The 25,811-nt window shown below is 41.3% G+C and overlaps 1 protein-coding gene across 1 annotated transcript in view; it reads right to left on the reverse strand.

The window, feature by feature from the left end:
- Positions 1–3,040: 3,040 nt before the first annotated feature.
- The window catches only part of SYNE3 (spectrin repeat containing nuclear envelope family member 3), a 53,772-nt gene continuing 31,001 nt past the window's right edge, over positions 3,041–25,811 (reverse strand). Inside the window, exons 14-18 of the mRNA XM_009280808.2 lie at positions 25,259–25,382; positions 24,931–25,083; positions 23,984–24,133; positions 22,554–22,592; positions 3,041–7,510 (exon numbers count right to left, since the gene is read on the reverse strand). Of these exons, the coding sequence (XP_009279083.1) occupies positions 7,313–7,510; positions 22,554–22,592; positions 23,984–24,133; positions 24,931–25,083; positions 25,259–25,382 (664 nt within the window). The 3' untranslated portion in view covers positions 3,041–7,312. The remainder of the gene's footprint in view (positions 7,511–22,553; positions 22,593–23,983; positions 24,134–24,930; positions 25,084–25,258; positions 25,383–25,811) is intronic.

A 25,811-nucleotide genomic window follows, 5' to 3' on the forward strand; every position in this document is an offset into this window, starting at 1 on the left:
AATAAATGGTTTGCTAGAGGGCTTGATAAATGAGTTGTGAAACCAGTTTGTTAGAAGTGACCAGTTTCCTTTTCTTTCTTTCTTTTTCCAGCTCAAAAAAAAGGATCCTGGCTTATTAGTGTGTGTAACAGCAACATTCAAACACTCCCGGCAGCTCAAGGGTACACACCCTGAAGCGCCCAGCCCCGGGCCCAGCAGCACACGGGAGCGCTTGCACAGGCAGTGACAAGGTGAGGGTAATAGAGCTGAAACTGAAACACCGGCCCTCCGCGCTGATTAAAGGGCAATTTTCTGCATGCAGTAATTGGATTACCCATCAAAACCTGCTTAGAGAGAAGAAAAGAAAAGGGTCTGGGCAGGCTATGAACAATGCTAATGGCAAGGCTTTCATTACTAGTAATTGTTTGTTAAGTGACACCCTCGCACTCCCATCTACAGATGAGAATATTAAGGGCAGTCCCTGAGCCAACACAAGGCAGATGAGAGTAGGACATGGCCAGGAGACTTGGAAGAGACAGCTGGCAAGGACCAGAGTCCCCTCAGGAAGTGATGAAGGCCGTTTTGACACAGGGGGCAGCAGAAACAGGCAGAGCATCTGCAGGAGGAACTGCAACGGGGGAAAAATTTATTGAATTTCAATTTATTGAAACAGGACCAGAGTTCTTGCTCTACGTATGGAGGAAGAACTGGCACTGGAAACAGTTAAGAGAAAGGTGACAGGAATGATCAAGAGCGTGGAAGAACTGTAACATGAAAAGAAGCAGAAAAGACTGGGATAATTTACTTTATGAAGGAGACAAAGCCAAATCTCCTCTGCTCTGATAAGAGAAGGAAAGTCAAAGCATGGTCTGGAGAGGGTAGTGCTGGTCTTTCTGCTTCCTTGGATTCAACACACAGGGGCCAAAGAAGGAAAATCAAACAACCCCCACCCCCAAACAAAAGGTTTCTGATTCAAAACCAATTCTGGGGAATACCTTTTTCAGACAACTTGTAGGAAGGATGTGGAACTCGCTGCCGTGAACGGCTCTGAAGCCAGAAAGCCACTAGCATTCAGTAAGGCACTGAACAGGCTCACCCCCAAAATCCCGAAGACTAAAAGCAACAGCTGGCATTTACTTGCAAAGGAACAGAAAGCCTCCTACTTCAGTTCTACAAGGAATCTCTAATTCCTAAGGACTGAACAGAGACCTTCATGACTATCTTTCTGTCTACAATAGCATTTCCTGCACTTTCTCCTGGAGCACCAGTGCCTACCACCTACCATTCATCTGTCACTGAGGGGTTTGATTTAGCAGTTTCTTCTGTATTTAATGAAAAGAAAAAAGCACTCCCAAGACTCAAATTTTAGCTAGAGTGAATTACCCTGAGGGGAGCCTCCTTCCAGAGTCAGGGATGTGAAACTGGACAGTGCTGACGGCCACTGTCAAAATTTTGTCTGGCAGAGCAGAACGGCAAACCCTTGTTCCTGTGTTGGTAGTCCTGGGTTGCTCTCATGATGCCAAACCTACACGTGCATCTCTTGCATCGAGATATCAGGCTGCCTTTTGAAGACCTAATGCCTCCTGCTGCTTTCACTGAGATGTTATACCTTCACCTGTGCAGTTTCATCTCACCCATGGTTTACTAGGAGGATGGTGGTTAGCTCACAGGTACAATGAGCTAAATCTGGCAATTGCTGAAGTAGGTTTGGTAACAAAGGTGCCATTTAGGCTACTGCTTGAATTGGTATATTCCTGATAGATATTCCTTTTCTTTCCAGATCTACTGATACGTCTCTGGTAGACACATATCCGTATTTTAAATTGGATAGACAAGAGATAATTAAAAAATCAACTGTATGACAGATTATTCCATCCTGCTTTATATTTTTTTTCGGAAAATGCTACATTCAAGAATCTTTGTTTTGTTTTACCATTGAGCAAGAGCAAAACAAACCCACAATTCTTAAACATACATATGCAAGTCAAAAAGCCTTGTGCCTAAAACATTCCGCAGTTACCCAACAGCTACGACTAATCTGTTTATAACCCAGTATAACCAATAGATAATTACATTTAAATATGGCAAAAATAATAAGATTGGTTTCTGAATGATTGCGATGTCTGTACTAACAATGTTATATCTTTAGTATTTTAATAAACTGGTTTCTGAGAGTTGCCAGCCGCTGACAGATAGATTAATGCAATAAACTTGTGATGGCTCAGAGCAGGTAAATGATCTGAGAACTACTAAGAATATCCTCGACAACCCCCAGCGACTCTGGAAGAAGCTGATATAATTCATTGGGCAAATGTGTTTTCAGCTGCAGACTAGCAACTGATACTGTCCAACGGATAGTAAAGTCTCCAAAAGCAGTTCTTGCAGCCAGCTGGATACATAACCTATGACCTGAAAGACACCCATGATGCCTGGCAAAGATATCTTTATTGGGGTATTTATACCAGCATTTCTTGAAAGGCAAAACTATTTCTCCAGTTTAATTTCAGTCTGTAACCTTCAGTTATTCCAAAAGGTTTTGTTTGCTCTGGGAATCTCTGCTATACAGTGGTTTTATTTTTTCTTGAGAAAAGAAGACAAACTACTCTCTTGTCAACACAGTTTAAAAGAATTCCTGTATGTGAACTCACTCTTCAAATCTCATGCTAATGAGATGTGTATGCACACACACCAAAATAAAACATTTCCTATTTAATACTGAAGAAGAGATCAGATGGAGGAAACTCCTGAGGTCCTAGAGCAACTAAAGAGAACATACTATTTCTTCTAACGTGCAGCAATTACCATCTGCTTATCTAGTGATGACCATTTTTTGGAGACATTTCTTCTCTGTGGGGTCTTCGACTACCCCAACGAAAAGGATTAAGGAGAAGCAGAAAGCCATTCTAAAAGCTCTCCAAATTGCTCAGTGATCATCAGGTGTTTTCATTAGTTAGGCTAGTAGCTTTCTTTTCAGTCCCAAATGTTTGAATTTAGTAAGTATCTCAGTCAGGGCAAATAAGCTAGTACTTGGTAGAAATTATGATTGCTCTGGGGATTCTGTGCTAACAGGGGAATACGTTTTTAATGTGTGTGCATAGAACTGAACATGTTTTTCATACAGAGATTTCTGGAGAGGGCATATATAAACAAAATTTAACACAATCTAAATTGCTAGCTGGAATCAGAGAAAGGGCTATTAATAGACATGTGGCACAATAGCAGTTTTCTACCTCGCTGTATTGCAGTCATGGAAAATTCTGTTGAAAGCATCCGGCTACAAAATCAATTACAATTTAAAAATTAGGCTTGCTTTCACTCCAAAGCTGGGTTTGAAGCGTGCCTTTGGGGCTGTGCAGAATTCTTACTTTAATGCATGGGTACTGGAGTGCAGGATTTTGCCTTCAACGCTGAAGGGTCATTAATGTGGTCAATCAAACACTGGGTCCAACAGTGCAGGCAAAAGAGCTTGGAGAGATGCACTAGAGCTCTGCTCTGTGAACTGGCTGAGTATCTGCATGCAGTATAGGCTATGTGGCCTGAGCCAGATGCACAAACAACTTATAAGCTCAAACATATTCAATCTATTTTAGAGGGTTTTAGCACACTCTGACAGTGGTTGGATCTGGGTTGAAGTAGTTCAAGCCCTCAGTCATGGATGCTTACCTGTTTTGTGCATCCTAGGTTTTTGGCAAGGGATGTCTTAAGGCAGCAGCCCCAATCCAAAGCTGAGCTGTAACACATCTGGGTTACGTATGGATGTCAGAGATATGTAAGCTGGAGATTTTATAGGCGCAAAAGTGAGGGTGTAACCCCTAACTCATGTGTGAGCAAAGATTCAGGCATGAAGAACAGTGCTCAAATTTTAAGGACTGATTTGGAACCAGTATGATTTAGTCTGTGTTTTGAGGAATCTGAGCTTTGTACAGTTTCCTGGAAGTTGAACTGGGCAGTTTGTTTTCATTATTCCAATTACTGACTTGATTAATATTTACACACACTTCCAGGAATCAGTATCACAAACTTTTCAGAAGAAAAACAAGATAATAAAAAAGAAAGTAAATTTTGGATTTACATTTCAAGCTTACTTCTGTGATTTTTTAAAAATTCTTTCTTTCTTAGAAAAATCTCACACCTGCGTTGGACAGGTGAGGTCAATGACATTATGGAAGAGTGAAATTGTTCTGAGTGAAATGAACATCAAAGTCCTGTGCTTTGGATAGTTTCTGTTGAGAAGAAGTAGAAAGATTCATCACTTATGTGAGATATTTAGATACCAAAATTAATGAGAATGGATTTGCTGAGATTTAAAGCAAAAAATGCCAAGACTACAGACAGGGGACTTATAGAATAAATTGAATGCAAACCCAGCAGCAAAAGTGTGTTTCTAATTTAGTGGTTTTTTTAAACCTGCCACAACACTGTAAAATCAAGGTGACGATGCAGTTGTTCTGTTATGGTCCTCTGTGTAGAAATTTTTTCCCCCAGTTGCATACTCCTGTGGTGTCAAATGCATTTGTGAACCCATAAAAATCATCCAGATCAGAAAGGCTGGGCAGAAAGAAATCTGATGTGAGATTTTGTGCTTTCATAGAAAAAACTTGTCTATCTCCCTACTGATTTTCTCTTGTGGCTATATTTTTCCTCGTTATTTTTACTTTCTCACTGGCATTTTACTTTCATCACCTGGAACGGCTCAGCAAAACTCAGAGAAGTGCAATGTAGCTACGCCACAGAAAAGTGCATGCACAAGTACACATATACACAGCCACACACAGCAGGTTTTGTTACTGCCCCTCTTCCCCCACTCTTCTTTTCTGCTGGAGCATTTAATTTGAAATGGAGATGTGTGTGATGATTAGCTCCTTGCTGCACAGCCACGAGGGTTTCTTCCCTCAGGGCTGGCAGCAATTTTTAGAGGAGCACTGCAGGAACGTGCATGGCTTTTGCACAGCTAATCAAAGGAGAAAAGGAGGTACGTCCTTCACCACCAGAAAGAACCGTTGCAAACAAGGAATTAATTTGCCCCATTCTCTGATGAATTATAGCTCCTCTCCATCTGGCTCCTTCATGAAAGAAATCACAGGCCTTACCTTCCTTCGCTTCCCATTTAGATGTGAATGTCTTATCGCTCAGCATACATCCTCTCTCCTCACCTTTCTGCTTTCAGCCCCCCTCTGCCTGCTCTCTAGAGCTCTTCTGCTACCTCCTGACAGTCAGGTTTTAATCCACATCAGTTCAGATCCTCCGCACACTCCCCTTGCGCTCTACCTGAATACCTTCACCATCCCTGCTCTCTTTCCTCTAATTTCCTCTCTCCTTTCCACTTTTAGTAGAATTTTGGCATTTTTATCCAACTCTAGCAAACCCAGTGTAGTCGGAAGCATTATTAGGAACACAGTGACAGAGTCCTGGCAGTGGAAGAGTCTCCTCAGAACACTGGTAGAGTCCTTGTTACTTGCCCCATTTTAAACCTTACTGGAGAAAAGCTGTTTAATATGCAATAGTACCAATACTGTAGCAGGGAGAAGGAACCAAAAAGATTCAGAGATTTTTCCTCCATAGAGCCTGTATTCTTGTCCTCTGCATTCATCGTGACTACTTTTCTTGGGCTTTATAAATTGTTTGACACCTCTCTTCTCTATCTTTAGCTAGTCCTCTTTCACATCTGCCTGTTCTCCCTCATTCTGTGCCTATAATGAGCTCCTTGCTGCTACGCCTCCCTATTCTACCCAAGTTTGCTTCTTTAGCAAAACTTTCATGGTTCTGTTGAAGAAGTATGAGTTCCTCCTTCAGTCCCTCAGCTACTAAATAACTTACCTGCACAACAGATTTAATATTATTTTGGAACTTATTTGGAAAACAACACTGAATACACCATACTGGTACCCAGAAGACAAGTTCCTCCCACAAAATAGCCAGGATGGGAAAAGTAGCTATTTCTTCGGTTAAATTTTTTTTGCATGATTACTACTGTGGCTAAAAAGATAAGAAAATAAAATATAGCTCTCAGCAATGGTACAGAATTTTAGAAATTACCTTTTCTCTCAGGAGTCAATTAGGTAAAACACCACTAAGAATGGTTTCATCACAGTAAAGTGAGAATTGTTTTTACATTAAAAGGCAATGTTAAAATGTACATTCAAAAATTTGATAAATCAGGCATAATGTTAGGTAAATAAATGACAAGTTGTCATCATCTTAGAGTTTAGACTATATAGAAATCTAGGCTTGACTGTCTTTGATACAATCAGTTTACATCAGTTTAACAAACCATTAATATAAAAACATCCTAGGAAGGAATCTTGTTTCCAGGGTGGTATTATTAAAGTACTTCTGACTTTTGCTTTGCTGACACTAAGCCAGGCTGCATCCCACTGTTCAGGCTTTATGATCCATTACCAAATGCCTCTTTATAAAGTAAAAAAAAAAAAACCACAAAAAACCACAAACAAAAAAACCCCACTGCTTTTTAAAGACAAGACCACTGATACAAGGTTTTGTTCAGTGCTCACAAATTTGTTCAGAAAACTATGACCTGATTTTAAAAGTTCTCCTGCTATAGAGATGTTAAAAAAAATATATTCTCTTTTCCAGTTTTCTTCCTACTGTATTCTACCTCTCCTGATTCAGGTAGGCTGGAGAACACAGTAATTGGAAGAGAAATCTGGTAAAAAATGAGAACAAGATGAGGCCCACCCCCACTCCTACTGAAGTCAGTGGAAACATTTCCATTACCTTCTGCAATCCCTGCATCCAGATACTGAAAAAAACAGCTCAAGATTTCAAATAGAATAGTCCCAATTTTCCTTGGGCTGAATGCCAACCATTGTATTCAAACATGATTCTGCTCTACCTGCTCTCCAGTTTGCACTCTGCTGCGTGCCCACATCTTCTCATACTTGCTCTGACTTCGGTTGTAAACAAGAATGATTTTAAAAATCACCCCAAAACCCCACAACCGAACCATCATTCAGTATTCCTTGCTGAAAGATGGTAGAAACAGAAACATTGTAGGATTATCTCCAAACAGTGGATGAGTGGATGGTGGATGTTAGTTTGACCACAGATATGCATTTTTTTATATATATATATGTACATACATACACATACACAATCTCTATGTACACATTATAAATATTATAATAAAATATTGTAAAAATATTAAATTTGCTCAAATACCTGATTAAAGTGGATTAATCTTATGTCGCATTTATGTCACCTATCCAGTTGATATGATGGCCTTGTTAGAAGCCCTAAAATCTACAATACTTGCAACTGTTAAAAAAAAAAAGAGTCTATATTTCTGAGAGTCACCTCGTGCCACGCCAAGAAGTTAAGTTGGAGGTGGGCCCTCGTATCTCAGCATCAGGTTGAAGGACCGAGCAAAGTTGTTGGCCAGCGTGCAGCTGTGGGTCTCCTCTGCCAGGGGCAGGAGGAAGGCCAGGAGCAGGAGGAGCAAGAGGAGCAGCTGCAACGGTAGTGCTGCCCAGCACACTCGATGCAGGAATGAGCAAATGCCTCCAGAGCGCTTCTGAAAGACACAAACCGAAGAGCAACTCAGAAAAATAAAGACCTGGGGAGGTGCATTTCAACATCAAACTGCCAGGTTTGGGCAGAACAACCCAACGTGCCCTGGGATCCAGCCTGGGTGCTTGGTATGCTGCAGCTGACTGAAGCTGGTGCTTAAACCATTTCTATTTCACTCTCTTAAAGAATTCCCTGCTGCAAACTGTTGTCTTCTAGCAGGAAAACGCTGCTGACTTTCTAGCAGAACAATTGCTTCCAAGTCCATTTTCCAATTACAAAGTGGTGGTTACAAATGCTCATGCCAAAGCTGCCGACTGGTCTCCTCACAGTCAGCATATGGCACAGAAGGTCTGCGTTAGTACCACTCCTGTCAGTAAAATGAGAGTGCTGATGCCTGGCAGAGAGGAGCCAGCCTTCTGCTCTCCATCAGCAGAAAGGAGCTTCGTTTGCAGCTCATCCGGCTCACAGTCATCTCCCCAGCTGCAACACGCTCTTTGGATCCTGACTTTGGGGTCCATGAGGCTGGAGGTCAGAAAAAAGGCCCTGCAGTGCAGCCTGCCTCAATACCTTTTGTACCTCACCAGGCCCGTCTTAAACTTTTATGTGATGCAAGAGAATGACAGAAAACACAACACTGACAGTGAAGAAGACATTAAAGTCACATTAATTGCTGAGCAGCCACGGGAGGGACATACAAAGAAGTCCCATTACACTTTTCTTTATGCTGGTGCAAATCTAGAGTAGCTTCTGTGTTTATAGTCAATGCTAAAACCGTTATGCATAAGGGCAGCAGCCACAACTCTTGGTCAGAGCCTTCTGGGCTTGTCTCTGCAATGCCATGAAACAGCCACTCCTTGGAGTAATCAGTATAAACCAATGGACTGTCACTGACAGCTTCTTTTTCATTGAGCATTTCTCATTCTTAATTCTCCATTGCATCCATAATATGTAGCAATATGAAAAATATATTTATTATAGTGTCCCATCTATAAGGAAAAAGGCCCTCTCCAGGTTCCAGAAGCCACGGACAAGTTTGTTTGTATGTATTAACAGGTGTAGTTCTGTTGGTGGAAGATCAGATTAGAGTTACCTCTGCCTTGGAACAATTCAAACCATGCTCTTTCTTCTACCACTAAGATGTAGTAAGACTTAATGCTGATGTTGTTAAAGGGTAGGATCCTGTGATTGACTGTTCAATAGTTCATTATGGCTGGAAGTCTCAAAAATGTTCTCACAAACTCAAACTGTGAATTAGAAGTCCACCTCTCACTGACACAGTTGTGAGAAGGACTGCCAGTCTTCCTAGCAGCACCTAAAACTTTTGCTTTACAGCTGTCAATCCTTTAGCATTGGTTTTGAAAGCTACTTCAATCTGAAACTATTCTTTCATTGCCAGACCAGCTGCAACACCTGTCTTCCCAGTTATCTCCTTCTGCCTATGAACTGGTGGGAAATAGTGGGCTTTTCCAGTTGTGCCTCACCTCTGTTCCCACCACAGCCCAGGGAGCAGGTGTCTTATGGCTGCTTACGTTTGTCATTGGCTTCCTACGATGACCATACTGCCAATTAGCCACTCATGTTGTTCCTACCCCAATTCTTTTACCAATCCAGCATTTGATTCAGAGCAGGTCACTGACTCTGCCATGATCTCTAAAGCAAAGACTATTAATGCAACTCTAAGAAATGGGATGAGATTGCAATGTTATTTATTAAGTGCCTTGTTTTCAGATCTGCTGGAAGGAGCTGTAAAATAGTATTGCTTTTCAAAGCTCATCCTCCAGAAAGAATTATGTGAAATGGCTTTATTAACAAGCTATCGTTTGCTCTCCTTGGAGCTTTCTGCAGGGTAAGATACTCAGGCTAACCCTAGCAGATCCTAATATTAGAAAGGGAGGGACATTTGCCTGGGGGCAGAACTTCAGAGAAGGAGAAATATTTTGTCTTTATTTGCTGCTTCTCTCCCACCTGCTTGCTGGGTTTACAGGCATTTGTGTTTGATGAACTTTTGTCTTTGCTGCCCAGCTTCTCTGTTTTGTTTGATCACACAGCAAGGTCAGAATCTTGTATTTCTGACTCCATTTGTTGCCATGGGAATGACTCTGCTATCACAAACATGGTATTATGATGTCTCTGCAGGACTGAAGATGAGGCACACAGGAGCTGTGAGGGTTTGGTGCTTTCAGCAAATTTGCAATGATAAGCCCTTAATATATGAGGGCCCCAACCTGCACACACTGAAATCCATGGGAGATTTACCATTAACTTCAGTGTCTGCAGCAGAATTATGCACAGAGACAACTAAATAAAGTCAATTCATGGAGTTCAGCAGATACCCTTACAAATGGATTCATTACTTATATGCCCAGGTTCTTGTGCACATGAAACCTACGTTAGTTCTGCTGCTTTGTGCTTGCTGGAACAATTGGTGATTATGATTTTTTTTTTTTTTGGTGGTAGTACTACTAGAGGTGTTATAGTTAAAGGATAGAAAATTTTGAAGGACACACAGTAACTTTTAATAGGAGAGATGATACAGTTGGAAAAAGCAGGGAAAGTTTTGGGCACTGACTCCCTCTCCGAGTGTGAAAAAAGCAGCACTTCAATTTTACTAAGTAAGTCAAGGTATTTGTTTAGGTCTATCCTGTGAGAGTGAGATGCTTTCAGGCTGTGGTGACCTGAGACTATGGCAACAACAGGGAATTCAGGAGGCCAAGGTTCAAACCTCTGCTCTGCTGTGCTCAGAGTGATCAGGGCTGTACGAGTCTACTTGGAGTAGACCAAGTAGACCACACTCCCAACCCTTTAGCACATCATTCTGGGTTAGAAAAGGACAGTCTGACACAGTTCCACCTTTGCAAAAGACAGTCTGAACATTTCATTTCCATATGAGATCAAAGGTGGGAACCACAACCCTTGCTACGCAGTGGAATTCCCCCTCCCTAATCATCTTGGAGTAGACCAAGTAGACCACACTCCCAACCCTTTAGCACATCATTCTGGGTTAGAAAAGGACAGTCTGACACAGTTCCACCTTTGCAAAAGACAGTCTGAACATTTCATTTCCATATGAGATCAAAGGTGGGAACCACAACCCTTGCTACGCAGTGGAATTCCCCCTCCCTAATCACTCCAGCTACTGGCATCAGACAGCTACTACCCAGCACCCACAGTGCCTGCAGTGCATGTGTCAGATCTAGGTTCCACAAAACATTCTGAAACCAAATCTTCCTCTGAGGAAAACTGGCAAAGCTCCAGTGAAGTCAACAGAACTTTAATTTCCACCATCTTAGAATAACAGCTGGAATACCTGGGTATCGAGCCAAAGTGTCAGAGACATTTTTGAAACACACATGGAGAAGGAATAGGTTGACATTTAAAAAGAAAATATACTTTTAAAGTTCACCATCAAGGATAAACGTCCTCCCCCTTCTCCCTCAAAATACCAGGACAAGCAAGGACTGTCAAGGGGTAGACGGCTGTGTTTTGTGTAATGCTAAATGCATGCTTGTTACCAAATGAACTGCACTGGCTGTGAACATTCACATTTGTACTTGATTCATGTTGGGGCATTTGAATGACAAGCATCGGTTTAGATCTAGGGAGTCCTCAGCACTTAAATCTGTTTGCAGTTAATAACTCCTTACCAAATACACCGTGAAAAATCACTTGGATGGGAAAGAGCAGAAAAGCACTTTAGAACTTGCTACATAATATTCCTGTGTAAGTTGCTGAAGTGTTTTGCTAAAAATCAGTGCACTCCCTGGTTTGCTATTGACCACATTCCAGGATATATGAAAACACACAGTTAATCTAGCTATTTGAGGGAGCAGAGGAATACAGCATCTTATACCATGCTCATTAGTGGGTTTTTGCTGCTGCTTGTATGTCACCAGCATGCCTGACAAAAATCATACTTGCACCACTGAATCAGTGATCCAGCAGAGAAAAAAGATTTAGTCTGAATTCATTCCTCTTACCTTAGAGCATTTCACTGAGAGACTATCCTGGGAAACACACTGCTGTCTGAAAACTCCTGCTCTCCCCATGGATAAAGGGACCAATGCCCTAGTGTCCTACAGACACTATACAAAAACACTAACAGCCATGCTGCTTCATGCCAGTGCTGTACCCAGCTCAAGTATCCTATATTCTACAGCAATCGGTGCAGATGCAGAGGTACTAAGGCAAGCATAAATAATTCCTCAGTATTCTCAGCCTCCAACTGCTTTCAGCTCAGGCAGTTTCCTGAGCCTGATGTAGCTTGTCCAGCAAGTTAACACTCAGTGAATCTTTCTTCCAGATACTTCTAGTTTCCCCTTGAACCTATACAAACTTTAAAAGTCTTCACTATCCTTTGGCAAGGAGTTCCACAGGTCAACCAACTGGCATGAAGAACAAATCCCTTGTATTAGCTTTGAACCTGGCTCCTAGTTCTTTCTTGTGGAAGAGATGGAGAGTCAACCCCCACTTACACTCTCTGCACCATGCATAATTTTGTAAACCCATGAGTTAAATGCTTAGACAGGATGAATCCAGGCCTACCTCCACAGTGGGCAGATCACAATGCAATGGGCTTAAACTATAGCAATAGGTACAGAGGAAGTACATCTTAACAGGAAGAATAGATAGGCCTCGGAAAGGATCACCTACATAGGTATGAATTCTATGAATAAGTTCATTATTCCTCTGAGAATAAGCAGAGCTGCCAGGAAGGCTGTAACAGCAGCTTACCATACTTCCCTTTTGTTCTGAATAGAAGCATGCCATTATCAAGCACCAGCACTTTTTTTGGTAAAGCAGTTAACTTATCAGTGGTATTTTGCCCCCGAGAGGCCCTGGTTTTCTGCCACTTGAGATCCCACTGGGTACTAATTCAGTTACCACTCACAGAAGCAGGTTATTGCCAAGAAGAAGAGATCAGTTCCAGGGGGAGCACAGGCTGCTCTCTGAAACCGAAGCAAATTGGGTTTTTACCTTAATGCGAGATAGTTTGGAGCTGGGCTCCTCATCAGTTCTCAACTCAGAGCCATGAGCATCCCTCTCTAAGATAAGCAATATATTGCAAATCACAGCTGGTCTTTTCAAGAGGGAAATAATTTTGGGAAGTTGGATACTACTGTTGCCATAGAACTGAGCGTCCAGCATGCAAAGCTGTGGCTCATTCCCGTACACCACAGCAGGAACTAAGAGTAGGATACTGTTGATCAGAAGTTATACGGCCTCTGCAAAAGGACCGTGAGCCACTGGGTTCAGAACTGTACTTTCCTAAATGCAAACACTGCCCAGGTTAGGCAACCAGCAGTGAGGAATGAGTAAGCATGGCTGGGACCCCTTTGAGTCCTGTGCTTATCATTCTCCATCTCGTAAAGAGCTACCAGAATGAATGTGCTGAACGGAGGTTAACCGAGGTCACACAAGCAATTTTAGCTCTGACATTTTCTATCTTCAGATTGCTTGACTTTGCAACCTTAACGCTCTTTTCAATTCTGAAGAGCGTAAGTGTATGTACGTAAATAAGTAAGTATACAGGCAAATTACAAATTGTTTTCTCCCTTAGGGTAGATTCTGGAGTACCTCAGCATGGCTGGATGATATGCTAGAATCTTCGACGAAGGCTTCATTTAAAAGAAACAGAAAACAAGGAAAAGCCAGCAGTTTGTATCTGAGGTTTTAGCAGTCACATATGGCAGATATTTCAGAATTTCTGCTGCAAAGTCGCTTATAACTAAGTACTGTGCCATATGCTACTGTGACACAAATGGATTTATAAAGGTTAGCTTCTGTGTGCATATACAACATGACATGCTTTTAGGAGAAGCATGACACAGGACAAGGGCTACAGCCTGATCTGTTAAAGGAGCACTGATTTCTGCAATTATCCAGGCCTAAGCAAGCAGAAGTCGTCCCTGGCTTGATCCCATCTTCAGCACATAAGCAGTGGAAACTACTTTCTTTTTATCTGGAAAGTGTTTGACGTGATGAAAGTTAGGAAGCACTGTGGAGGATTAGTAAAGTGGTAGGTAGGATGGGTTGCTAAAAATATTAGTTCCATGTTATAAGAATATGGAAGGTCAAACTTTCAGTGAGGTAATTTTGAAGCACATTTTCATATTCAACAGTAGGCAATGAGTACACTGAGTTTCTTAAGTATCACAAATGAAGTATTTGCAAAAGGTTCAGAACAGGGTAAGAGGTTTTTAAGCCAGTTGTACTAGTTTCAGCTGGGATAGAGTTAGCTTTCTTCAGAGTAGCTTGTATGGGGCTATGTTTTGGATTTGTGATGAAAACAGTGTTGATAACACACCCATGTTTTAGTTCTTGCTGAGCAGTGCTTACACAGTGTCAAGGCCTTTTCTGCTTCTCACACAGCTCTGCTAGCGAGTAGGCTGGGGGGGCACAAGAAGTTGTGAGGGGACACAGCCGGGACAGCTGACCCCAACTGACCAAAGGGATATTCCATACCATATGACTTTGGGCTCAGCCATAAAAATTGGGGAGGGAGTTTTGCCAGGGCTGCCATTGCTCAGGGACTGGCTGGGCATCAGTCGTCTGGTGGTGAGCCCTTGAGCTTTTTTGCATGGCTTGTTTTTCTTGGTTTTGTTTTTCTTTGTTTCCTTCTTTAACCTATTAAACTGACTTTATCTCAACCCACAAGTTTTCTCACTTTTACCCTTCTGATTCTCTCCCCCATCCCACTGCGGGGGGAGTGAGTGACACAACAGCCCTTTTTGGCACCCAACGTGGGGCTCAAAGGGTTCGAGATAACGACAGATTTGACCATAGCATGTTAAAGGGAACTTAGAATTATTACATCTGTTTAACAGTCACTGGTCGTGATGTTGCTTTACTTGTTCTCTTGTATCTGATCAGTGCCATGCTCCTTTTTCTGTATGTACATCAAATTTGAGAGCTTGTTAAAGGCTGGTTTTGGCTTTTGCAGTGTGCTGTGCTGTGCAGCACTTGGTTATGTTTTGCCTGGGAGAACCATGATGAAAGCATTGGCCTTGAGCCTAATCTGGTGTTTGGACCTCGCACTGCTGTCATCCCTGTGCTGCAGGAACCATCTCATGGAGACAATTAACAATTACACTTTTTCCCTTTTCTCCTCCAAGAGCCAATCTGTGGAAGAAACAAAGAATGACACCTTCCCCTTCTTCTCCTGTGCGGTAGATGTTTTCTGCCTTGTTAAAATAACTCCTCAGTATCTTGAACATCCTTGGATAATCAGAATGCTCCTATTGGTATGTTTCAGGAATCTGTTTCTGGCTTTTCCTAAGGTTAAATGACTGTTAAGGAATATCATACAGAGGTAGGCCCCAAGGCAGTGTGGTTATAGGTGGCAAGGTGCGTGGGAGAATATGGGCAGGTACATAGAACGGTTATCACCTCCGATGGTCTGGGACTTCACCCCTGAACAAGTGTGGGATCCTGATAAACTGACAGGACGTTTGAAAAAAGGATGCTTTGCCCCTGCCAGTGCCAAAGAGACACAACATATGGCACTGTGCTGGGGCCTGGCCTCCACCTACCGAGCACTACTGAACACTGCTCAGCACCCTCAAGGGGAAGAAGGATCTGAAGACATACAGACAGAGACTAGGGATAAACCAGAGACCCAACCCTCACGTATATCAGTCACCCGTATAGTCAAGAAGAAACAATGGAAGCAGAAGTCAACTCATTTAGTAAGGGAGTAAGAAGCTTCTCGTAGGAGGGAGCAGGAGGAAGACTCAGAAGAGACAGCCTGCTCTGCAGCAGAGCAGTCACAAGAAAAGGAGGGGCAAGAGACTGAAATCATAAACGAGCCAGAAACCACTTGAGCCCTGTCCCTAAGTAAGTTGTGAAATATGCAAAGAGATTTCGGCCATCGTGCAGGCGAGCGAATTATCAGGTGGTTGCTCCAATGCTGGGATACTGGGGCCAATAGTCAGGAATTATAAGGTAAGGAAGCCCAGCAGCTGTTGTCCCTTGCTAGGGACAAGGCCATCGACAAAGGGATTGGAAAAGGGGCAACTGTCCTCAGCCTCTGGAGGTGGCTCCTGTCAAGCGTGAAGGAAAGGTATCACTTCAAGGAAGATCTTGCAAGTTACTAAGGCAAGCACACCACCATTGAGAGAGGTATCCAGTATCTGAGGGAATTAGCCATGGTGGAGGTGATCTGCAGCAACCTGGACAACAACCACGCATCCAAAGACCTGGATGAAGTCCAGTGCACATGGACTATGTGGCAGAAGTTTGTGCGGAGTGCACCAACATCATACACTAGCACCCTGTCAATAATGAGCTGGACAGACACAAAGGCACCAACTGTGGATGAATTGGCCAGCCAACTCTAGGAATTTGAAGAGAATCTCGCTTCCTCCCTATGGGCCTGTGTCTCAGCTGTGGAGAGACTGTCCCAACAGTTACAGCAACCCAAAAAGAATACATCTACTTCCTTGCCCATACTGACCAGCATCTCAAGTGCTGGAACATTCAGGCATTGGGAAACAAACTTAGCAGAAGCCACTTGGCCAGTTAACACTAGAGGATCTGCCAATCGACCTCGCCCTGCCCAATTGAAACCCCTGTGCACTGTGAAGGAGATAAAGTCCCCAAAGTACACATAAGGAACTGGCTGGGAAAGACAGTCTGGGTTAATCCTTCCTCAGGAAAAGGCAAACCCATTTGTGGGATTGCTTTTGCTCAAAGACCTGGGCGTACTTGCTGGGTAATGCAGGAGGATGGGGAAGTCCAATGTGTACATCAAGGAGATTTAATCTTGGGTAAAAATAACCCATGGTTTGAGTTGTATGATGTTACTGCTGTATGATGCCATTGTTATATGATGCTGTATGTTGCCACTGCTGTGGCTGCAATATGTCAGTTATTACAGCAGGAGTTACCCAAACCAATGAAGAATGAATCTCATAAGGAAGCTACCTTGCATCGTGCAAGTGCAGCAGTGACACAATCTGAGCTGGCTTCAGTGTGCAACAATCCAACACAACACACTGTCTCTCCTGTCCTGAATGAGCATTACAACAGATGGAGTCCAAAGTCATACACTAAAATGAACTCAAAGGATATTCTGTGGACATTTTAGAGGGGTAGCCCTAAGGGAATGATAGCTGCATATATATCAAAGGACAGGAAGGAGGGGGTGGCAGGTTAATGAGGATGTGTCCTGGTTTTGGCTGGGATAGAGTTAATTTTCTTCCTAGTAGCTGGTACAGTGTTTTGGATTTAGGATGAGAATAATGTTGATAACACACCGATGTTTTAGTTGTTGCTAGGTAGTGCTTACACTAGTCAAGGACTTTTCAGCTTCCCATGCTCTACCAACTGAGAAGGCTGGAGGTGCACAAGAAGCTGGGAGAGGGCACAGCCAGGACAGGTAACCCAAACTGGCCGAAGGGACATTCCATACCATATGATGTCATGCTCAGTACATAAACTGGGGAAAGCTGGCGTGTAAATCCACTATGGCATAATGAAGGTTTAGCAATATTGTGATACTAAGTTGGACTGTAATTTATTCATTTTTAGTGTTGTCATCATCAAAGATTTAAATGGTATCACTGTCACTATTTGGCAATGGGAGAGAGCTGTTAAAACCTTCTACTAAATATTTAAAACCTTCTCTTTGAAGAACTGTGTAAGAATGTCTGTGCTGGTGATGATGCTTGTGTTGGAAGTGGCTGGCATTAACATCTTTGCAGGAGACTGAAGTTCTGTTAGAAATGTTTTAACACGTTATAAAGTCTGTTTATGGTACTGGTGACACAAAACATTGCTGAAAGGGACATCCATACCATGTGACGTCATGCTCAGTACATAAACTGGGGAAAGCTGGCCGGGGGGGCCGCCGCTCGGGGACTGGCTGGGCTTCAGTCGGCGGGTGGTGAGCAATTCCATCGTGCATCACTTGCTTTGTATATTCTTTCATTATTATTGTTATTACTATTTTGTTGTATTTCAATTATTAAACTGTTCTTATCTCAGCCCACGAGTTTTCTCACTTTTACTCTTCCGAGGGGAGTTTTACCAGGGATGCTGTTGCTCGGGGACTGGTTGGGCATTGGTTTGCTGGTGGTGAGCCACTGGGATCTTTTGTATCACTTGTTTTCCTTGGTTTTGTTTTTCTTTGTTTCCTTCTTTTACTTATTAAACTGCCTTTATCTCAACCCATGAGTTTTCTCACTTTTACCCTTACCCTTCCAATTCTCTCCCCCATCCCACTGCAGAGGGGAGGGAGGGAGCAGCTGTGAGGAGCTGAGCTGCTTATTGAATTTAATTGAATTCAATTAATAACGCAGGAATACCCCACCAGTTTTAAATACACTCATAAGCAATACAATTTATCCCGATAAATATATTTTGTACTTAAGAGCAATGCTGTACTACTTTTAGAAGAAGAGTTATCGGCAGCTAGTAGCTGGATGACTTTTCAGTCAGCGTATCTGAAATTTAGTAGAAGACATCCATGTTCTACGTTTATTCAGGAAGGCAGAGAAGTAAAACAACTTCTCCCAATTTCCAACTTCCACTCAGCCTTGCAATTTGAAATAAACTAATTAAATTGGGCATAGAAAGAATGAAAACTGAAATAAAGACACCATGTTCTGGAACCTGTAGAAGAGGCTACTGACGTCAAAAGCTGGTTTATTATGTCAACAATGTATGTTTCCAGCTGCTTTAGCAGTGACTTCTCTCAAGTCACAATTAAACTTTTCTTAAACTTCAGCAGTCACCATACATAATTTGAATATTATTTGCATTTTATTTAAATAATTTAAAAATGTGATGGCTTGTTTTGAGGTATTGATTACAAGAATTTTCCTACCATGCTTTTTATGGTAGTGTTAAAAACATTTTTCAAGTATATACTGGAAATTGGTTTCATTCTGCTATTGGTCAACAAATCTGTCGTTACCTCTCATTAAGGAGGTAAAATTGTATCTGCTGAGAAAATCATTCTAAGGTAACTCCTTGGTGAAAATCTGCAAATACTTCACAACATGGTAGGCTACTAAAGGATGCATCTTTTCAACAAAGAAAGCAGGGGCCACCAACCACATATCTAGTTAATACCACATTAACATTAACAGAAGGAAAGAACCAGGTGTCCTGGGAAGCAAGATGTCTTCTCCATCTTGCACCAGCACTGCTTTAGAGGGGAAGCATTGGCAAGACACAGAAGTGGCAGAACCAGATAAAAGACAAACAAAGAGTCCCTGTTTTCTAGCTGGGAAAGCTGTAATGTAGATTGGTGAACAACATGAAACCTACAAAAATAAGAGCAGACAGGCAGGCAGTCTCACAGGTGCAGTAACATGAAGGGAAGCTCATGGGCCTGCTGGAGAAGGAAGGGGATGATGCTGCCTGGCACAGCATACTTAACAGTGGGCCAGAGTTAGGAAGAGGCAGTCAGGATTTTTCAGCTTTTTATTTTTTTGCCTAAGTCTCCTTTCTGAGCAAACATCACTGCTGAGGGAAAATAAGTCTATCTGCTAATTTTTAATAGTAAGATGCCCTTCTTCCTGTGTTTGGGCCATGGTGCAATTCCTAAAGCAGGTAGGCACAGGCTTATAGGCGCAGTGGTGGAAAAAATATGGAGAGATATTTCTCTCCATCTATAAAAGAGATATTGAAAACTGAGGGAAAGATACCTTTTAATGAGTCTTCTCCATTTTACTAAGAATGTAATTGTACGGAAGATTTCAAGTGGCTAACACCCAGCAGGATTTCAGGAAAACAAATGGGCCACATACTTTCAATAGAAAGGCACCACTAACACAGGCATATACACACGATGTGTGCATTTCTGTAATGTGACTTTCTGCCGTGAAGAATTCCTGTCATATCTGCAATTGGGCAGAGCAGAGCACATTACTGTTTTCTTCCTGGCAAGCTGTGGCAGCTCTTGCTTTGCAGTTTCCTGAATCACTGCATTAATTTGATTGACTCCAGATCAATGGTGTCTCTAAATAAGATTAAATTACACGTTCCTTCTGTCTGTGTGTTACAGGAGATTACTCTCAGCAGAATCTCAAAGGAAGCAATTAGCTGATCACTGATGTAATGAATCCTAATTATTTCATTTGTACAAACAATAAAGCCAGAATCATTTGTTTAGCAAGGAAGTGTAATTACTTTGAGCACTCGAGAAAATAAATCAAACAGTGCTACCTAGACCTGTAAGTAATGAGCCTTTGACTTCCTATTTATGCTAAAAATGCTCATGGAATATTTTCAGGTAGCTGGGAGCAAACGTTCAAAAGTAACATTTATCATAGGTATTCTTGAGCATTTGCTTGATTATGTCCTTGGGTGTGCTAGGTGCCCTGCAGAAATATCCATCTACATTGCCCTGTCACTGGCACCTGCTAAAAATTGTCCGCAGCCAGTGCAATTTCCTGCAACTGTTTTTTGTTAATCAACAAGAAGTCGCTCAACATCGCAATCATTAGCCTGTACTGTTCCTAAGGGCACCAGTGGCTAGGGGCACGTCCTCAGCAAAGGATGAATGATCAGAAAAAAAGCACATTAATATACATGGAGCAGGCTCTATTCTGCCTAACATTTGGCCATGCAGTCTAGAAATGGAATAAAAACAGAAGGCAATGAAATGAGACTGGCCACAGCTGGGTCTTCCACTTCTCCAGGTTGATCTGCTGCTGCAAAATATTCACAGTTCAAAGAGGAGAGACAAGCAGAGTCACTGGGGAGCTCATGTTGCAGAAAGCAGAGAATCCAAAAATACCTGAAATTCTGCCACCTCTGCTGATTTTGTGTGACCCAAAAGCATGAGGGAGCTGACAAATTAGAGATAACCCAATCCCGCTGCATGCAAACTCACTGGATGTTGCAAGTACAGTGATGCAGGCCCCAACCATGCGTACTTTCTGCAGATATTAACTCCTGAGATCAGCCATTCTTTCAGGGTAGTTGTTTTCCTTCACCATGGTTTTGAAAGGATATTCAAAACATACAAAAACATTTTGCCTAATCTTTCTTTCATTTCTAGCCACACTTTAGGTGTTAAATCTGAGTTTAAAATAACCTGCAAAGCCACAAATTCTGCAGTTGGTTTGCTTTTCCTATTTTCTCAGCCTAAACAGCGATGCACCCAAAAGAGATCAACATTATTTTCTGGTTCTCTTAAGTGATGCTCAACAATCTTATGGCAACACAGGCTCACATCCTGATAAAAGCCTGAATGAAAAAGACACATCTGCTTACAGCACTTGGATTCTCATTGTAGTGACACTGTTTAAATCCAGGATGAATGCCCTGAAGTCAGCAAAATCACACTGAAGTGAGCAAGGTGTAAGTTACTGCAACATTTGTACTGGCTGGAGGGAAACTGCAAATCACTTGTTGGCGCAATGGGAGCCATTTCCTTCATGCTTATGAGGTATTTCAGTTCCTCGTTCCTTCCCATTTGTTTGTGTTCAATAGCTATTAAAAACTCACAGAATGCTTTTTTTGTGCTCTTGCCCTAGGCCTAATTGACAAACGTTTGCTGCCTGCCACTATGTTATTCCAGTATCCTTGAAAATTAACTGAAGACTTTAGTATCCTTCAGAGAAGTTAAGGAGGAATAAATACCACCTACCCCGAGGCAGGTGGGACAGATTAATTAAAAAATGATATCTAATTGCACAAGTGGAGATGTGCTTATGCCTAAAGCTTTTGTTTTGTTTTCCCCTACAAACAACTTGACCCAACAAAATCATATAAAAGCAGAGGATTCCTTGGTCGGTCTTCTGGACTATCCCTTTAGGCCTCTTCTAGGGAAAAGCAACACTACTAAATGTTTGGCTGCCTCTACACCAAGTATTACAATGTCACATTGTTTTTCCAGCCCGAAAAATTCTGGTGACCTTACTGTAGGACCAACACTACCGAACAATTAATGCTGAGCCAGACAGGCAAGAACACAAACTCTTTGGGGGTTTTCAGGAAGGCTGAACTGTGGCCAAAACTATTCAGGGGATGTGTGAAAACTACCTTAAATTGGTCAGTATTTCACTGGGGAAAAATATTGGAGATGCTATTCCACATTTAAGTACCAGAGGAATATCTCATCTGAATAAGGAAGTCTTGATTTCTGGCCATACTATAAGTGCACTGTACTGTACCCTTTAAATATTGGTCTCTTCTAAAGAGATTTTGCAACAGGAGAAATCAAGGGTTTGATTTAGCTTAAGATGATTATGTGATTATGTTCCTGCAACACGTTATTCATCCAATCTACTTCATGTTGGGCAAATAAAGCCTTATTCTATTCCTTCTGAAAACAAAGGGAAAGTGAGATGACAGTACAAAGTAGAAGCTAACAGTGCCTATAAACAAAGGCAAATTGTGACAGAGGGAGAAGACTCAGTTCAACACTGCTCAGGTCAACAGAAAAACTTGCTGACTTTATGAAAACGGGATCAGAAATGCTTCTTGGGTTTAATAAGAAACTGGCAGCATTTTGTTTTCTTTAAGCTTCTCCTTATCGTCTCCTGTACTGCTTCTGTTTCTTATGTCATCACTTCCAAAAGAAAATCCTTCACAGGAGGAATTCTGCTGCTTAGAATAAGGATTAGTCTAATAACATTAGACAAATCTCTTGACTTTCTCTGTTTTTCTGCATTAGAAAAAAGGTGGGCTGAATGATCCAAAGCAATTTTTTCAGAAGTGTCTAAAGAATTAGAAGTCCTATTTTCAAAATTATTTTAGGCACTTGGCCCCTAAAACCTTTGGAGAGAGCTCTTCCTTACTCTCTTTTGAAAAATGAATTAAGTTCAGATAGCATGTAGATGTAAAAAATGTGAGCTGCACCACTCTCCCAGGAGATGGATATATACCTTCTAGAGATACAGTAAGTACAGCTCAAGAGTAAAAACTCTGTAGTATTTTTCCTTTTAAAATCTGGAGAAAATAAACTTCTTTTTTGAGAGGCTCTTAATAACCAAATTAATCTCAAGAACCTTTAGAAAAAAATAATTTAAAATAATTATCTGCAAGATGTCTGATCAAACATTTTTTAGCTTATTGATGGGAAACTGTCATACCTTTCTGAATCTGTCTGTTTCTACTGAAGATCCAGGACTCTGTTTAAAAGGGGAAAAAAAAAAAAAGAAAGAAAAGAAAAAGAAAAAAGAAGCATGAACTTAAGATGCCAGCGGAGCTTATAAATGAATATTCACCTCACAGGGGATGTTTCTTTCAAATTCATCATCACCTGGATAGACTGAACCAGCAGGAGATTTTTTTAATGAGCTTTTTAACACACATTAGGCAGAAAGCTGAAATGTTTTCAGGTTCTTGACCATTTGAATCAGATGAGCAGTTCTCCCAGCAATAGCTTTGACTTTACTGACACCTATTGACTATATTTATGCTTACACAAGGTTTTGGTCAACAAAGCATAACTCATTACAATCAATGGCAAACAATTCTTAGAAATATGCTCTTTATTAATAGAGGTCATGCTTACCTTCCATGCACTTTAAAGGATTTGTATTCTAAGGAAGTTTTGGATTTGGATTTGAAGACAAGATTTCCCAAAGCAGAAAATTTTGAGGTGCCTCAAATTTTAGGTGTTTGAGTTCAGGTACCTTCCAAAGCACTTGCATACAGAAAGTACCAAATGCACACCTGTAAAGTCTAATCCTCCGATTAAGGTATGTTGAAGTTGAGCACATAATGTAAGTAGTTAAGCTAGAAAAAAATTAATAGTTATGTACGTTTACACTAAGAGCATGGGAATATCTTTAGCATGCCCTGGAATATCTCATATATGGGGGTGAATTCTGCCATTCTTAGCATGTCTTATATATAACAACTCAATAACTTCTTTAATCATTTGCTTCTTGCATTAAAATACCTCCTCTTTATTTCATTCCAAATCCTTAGCCTGTAAAGATAGTTTCAAAAAGGACTAGGTCCTTTTAGCATGTCTTATATAACAACTCAATAACTTCTTTAATCATTTGCTTCTTGCATTAAAATACCTCCTCTTTATTTCATTCTCAAAATTATATATATAAATAATATATCCTTACTGCAGGAACTGTTAAAAAAATAATTCAGTGGAGAATGTTGCGTGGAGAAAGGACAAAAAGCTAGAAATCCATGTGTCCAGAACTAGGTGTATACCCAAAATATTCACACACATAAACATCTCACAGTCCCCAACTGCGTGCATCTTTGAAAACAGCCAATTGTCGTTCTGCTTTGAACCTTCCATTTTGAGAAATATTCTGAGCATTGCTTACAAAGGGAAAAAGATAGTGCACAACTCTTATTTTAATACAGGAATATTTGTGCTTATATTTATAAATACATGGCTATGTTTGTTCTGTCTGTGATGGCATTTACTAAGGGAGGTTTTAATTAAGCAGACACACACACGTACTGTTGAATTATGACTAGCAACGTGAAGCAACCTAAAAGAGCAATGGCTTAGATCAGCAACTGTGAATTGAGTGCTGTCACCTACCAGTGAACTCATGGACTCTTTCAGTTTAGATTTGTAGAGCATCCATCGGTAACGCAGGTCCTCCAGATCTTCAGAGTTTCCAGTGACAGGATGAAGATGAAGGAGGTCCTCAAAGAGACGCTGACCATCAGGCACACAAGACTGCAGCTCCTGCAGGCAAAGACAAGGTCAGCAGCAACTCAGAATTCAAGAAGGCCCCACTTTTTAAATGTAGCATTCAAAAGAACAGTGGTTTGGAATAGTGCATTTTTGTTATTGCTTTTTTGGCCTGAAATGATATAAAAAGGTCCACTCATCTGCAAGACTCCTGTAGCCTTGGGTATTTCTGTTTGTCTAATTTCTTACAGCATCCATTGTCATTGCATCTGGCTATACTCAAGAGAAAGGGAAAGAGTGAGGTCAAATACCAGACACTAATTTTAATCAGCTTCTTTTAATGAACACCTTTGCCATACCACACTGGAAATGTCCTGTCCAACAGCTAGATGCCAGGCTGCTCCCTTCCCTTCTACCACTCTGGCTCTGGCAGACTTTTCTCAGTAGAAGGGGTGAAATACTTGTCCTAAATTCCCGAGTTTCATCTACTCTAGAGTCTCCTAAAGCAGAGTGTAGTGTTTAAGGGGTTTTTTTTGTTTTGGAGGTTTTTTTGTTTGTTTGTTTTGAGGGGCGTTTTTTTGTTGGTTGGGGGTGTGTGGGTTGGTTTTTGATTTTTTTTAATTCTGAAAGAATTTGCACTTATTGCAATCTTTGTCTCCATCTTCATCCCCTGAAAACTAACCTCCAGTTTGCTCCTTTTTTTTGTTTTGGAGGTTTTTTTTGTTTTTTGTTTTGAGGGGCGTTTTTTTGTTGGTTGGGGGTGTGTGGGTTGGTTTTTGATTTTTTTTAATTCTGAAAGAATTTGCACTTATTGCAATCTTTGTCTCCATCTTCATCCCCTGAAAACTAACCTCCAGTTTGCTCTGTCGTGCCTTAATTTCCTCTGTGGAAGATGAAGTCACAGCAAGAATTTTTGTCAGTTTGGTGTTTTCACCTTGTAACCACTCTTCAAAGTCGCGTAGGAGCTTCAAGTGGCTGCTCGTATTTTGCCCTTCTATCCTCTCCTAGGTTACAGAACAACAGGAACAAAAAAGCCCTTACTGTTATGTCAGATGTTTCTTCTGAAGGCCCGACTGCAAGATCTTAATCTCCAACTTTGTAACCCATAATATCAGATGAAGCCAATAAAATTGTTCTTGTGAAACTGATATGAAGGCAGATACAGAGTCCCCCTCTCACCTGCTTATGATTGGGGTCTACATCTAAAGGATGGAAGGCAGGTCCAGACATCCATCTGCTGTCCACAAATACTATTTTCTTCTTATCAGCCACCGGTCTATTTAACTGCCACTTTTTGAGAAGACTTGAAAACACAAAACCAGAGACATCAGTGCAGTGAAACATCTAATGATGAGACATCCACATTTTGACCGGGGCTATGGGGGACACCTCTGGTGAAATAGCACTATTATTATTATACTATTATTACTACTAACAGTACTATTACTATTAAAGTTATTTCCAACATCTTTTTAACAAAATAAGATCAAGACAGGAGTGTCTCAAAGCAGCACCAGTCCTCTAGTTCTAACATTTCCAAGTGTTTTGTTTTCTTTTACTCAGTGGAGTGAAGGAGCAAAAAAAAAACCTACTACCTTGAAGGTATATACCTTCCAGTCTGGTAACAGCAGACAGTACAATCAAGCCTTCCTCGATTTAGTCATTCCATTTTTATGCCTGTTCTGACACTATGTATGAATATACTCACACGTGTAGCACAGTATTAAATTTT

The sequence above is a fragment of the Aptenodytes forsteri genome, unplaced genomic scaffold, assembly GCF_000699145.1.
Source record: "Aptenodytes forsteri isolate BGI_AS27 unplaced genomic scaffold, ASM69914v1 Scaffold193, whole genome shotgun sequence".
Classification (NCBI taxonomy): Eukaryota; Metazoa; Chordata; class Aves; order Sphenisciformes; family Spheniscidae; genus Aptenodytes; species Aptenodytes forsteri.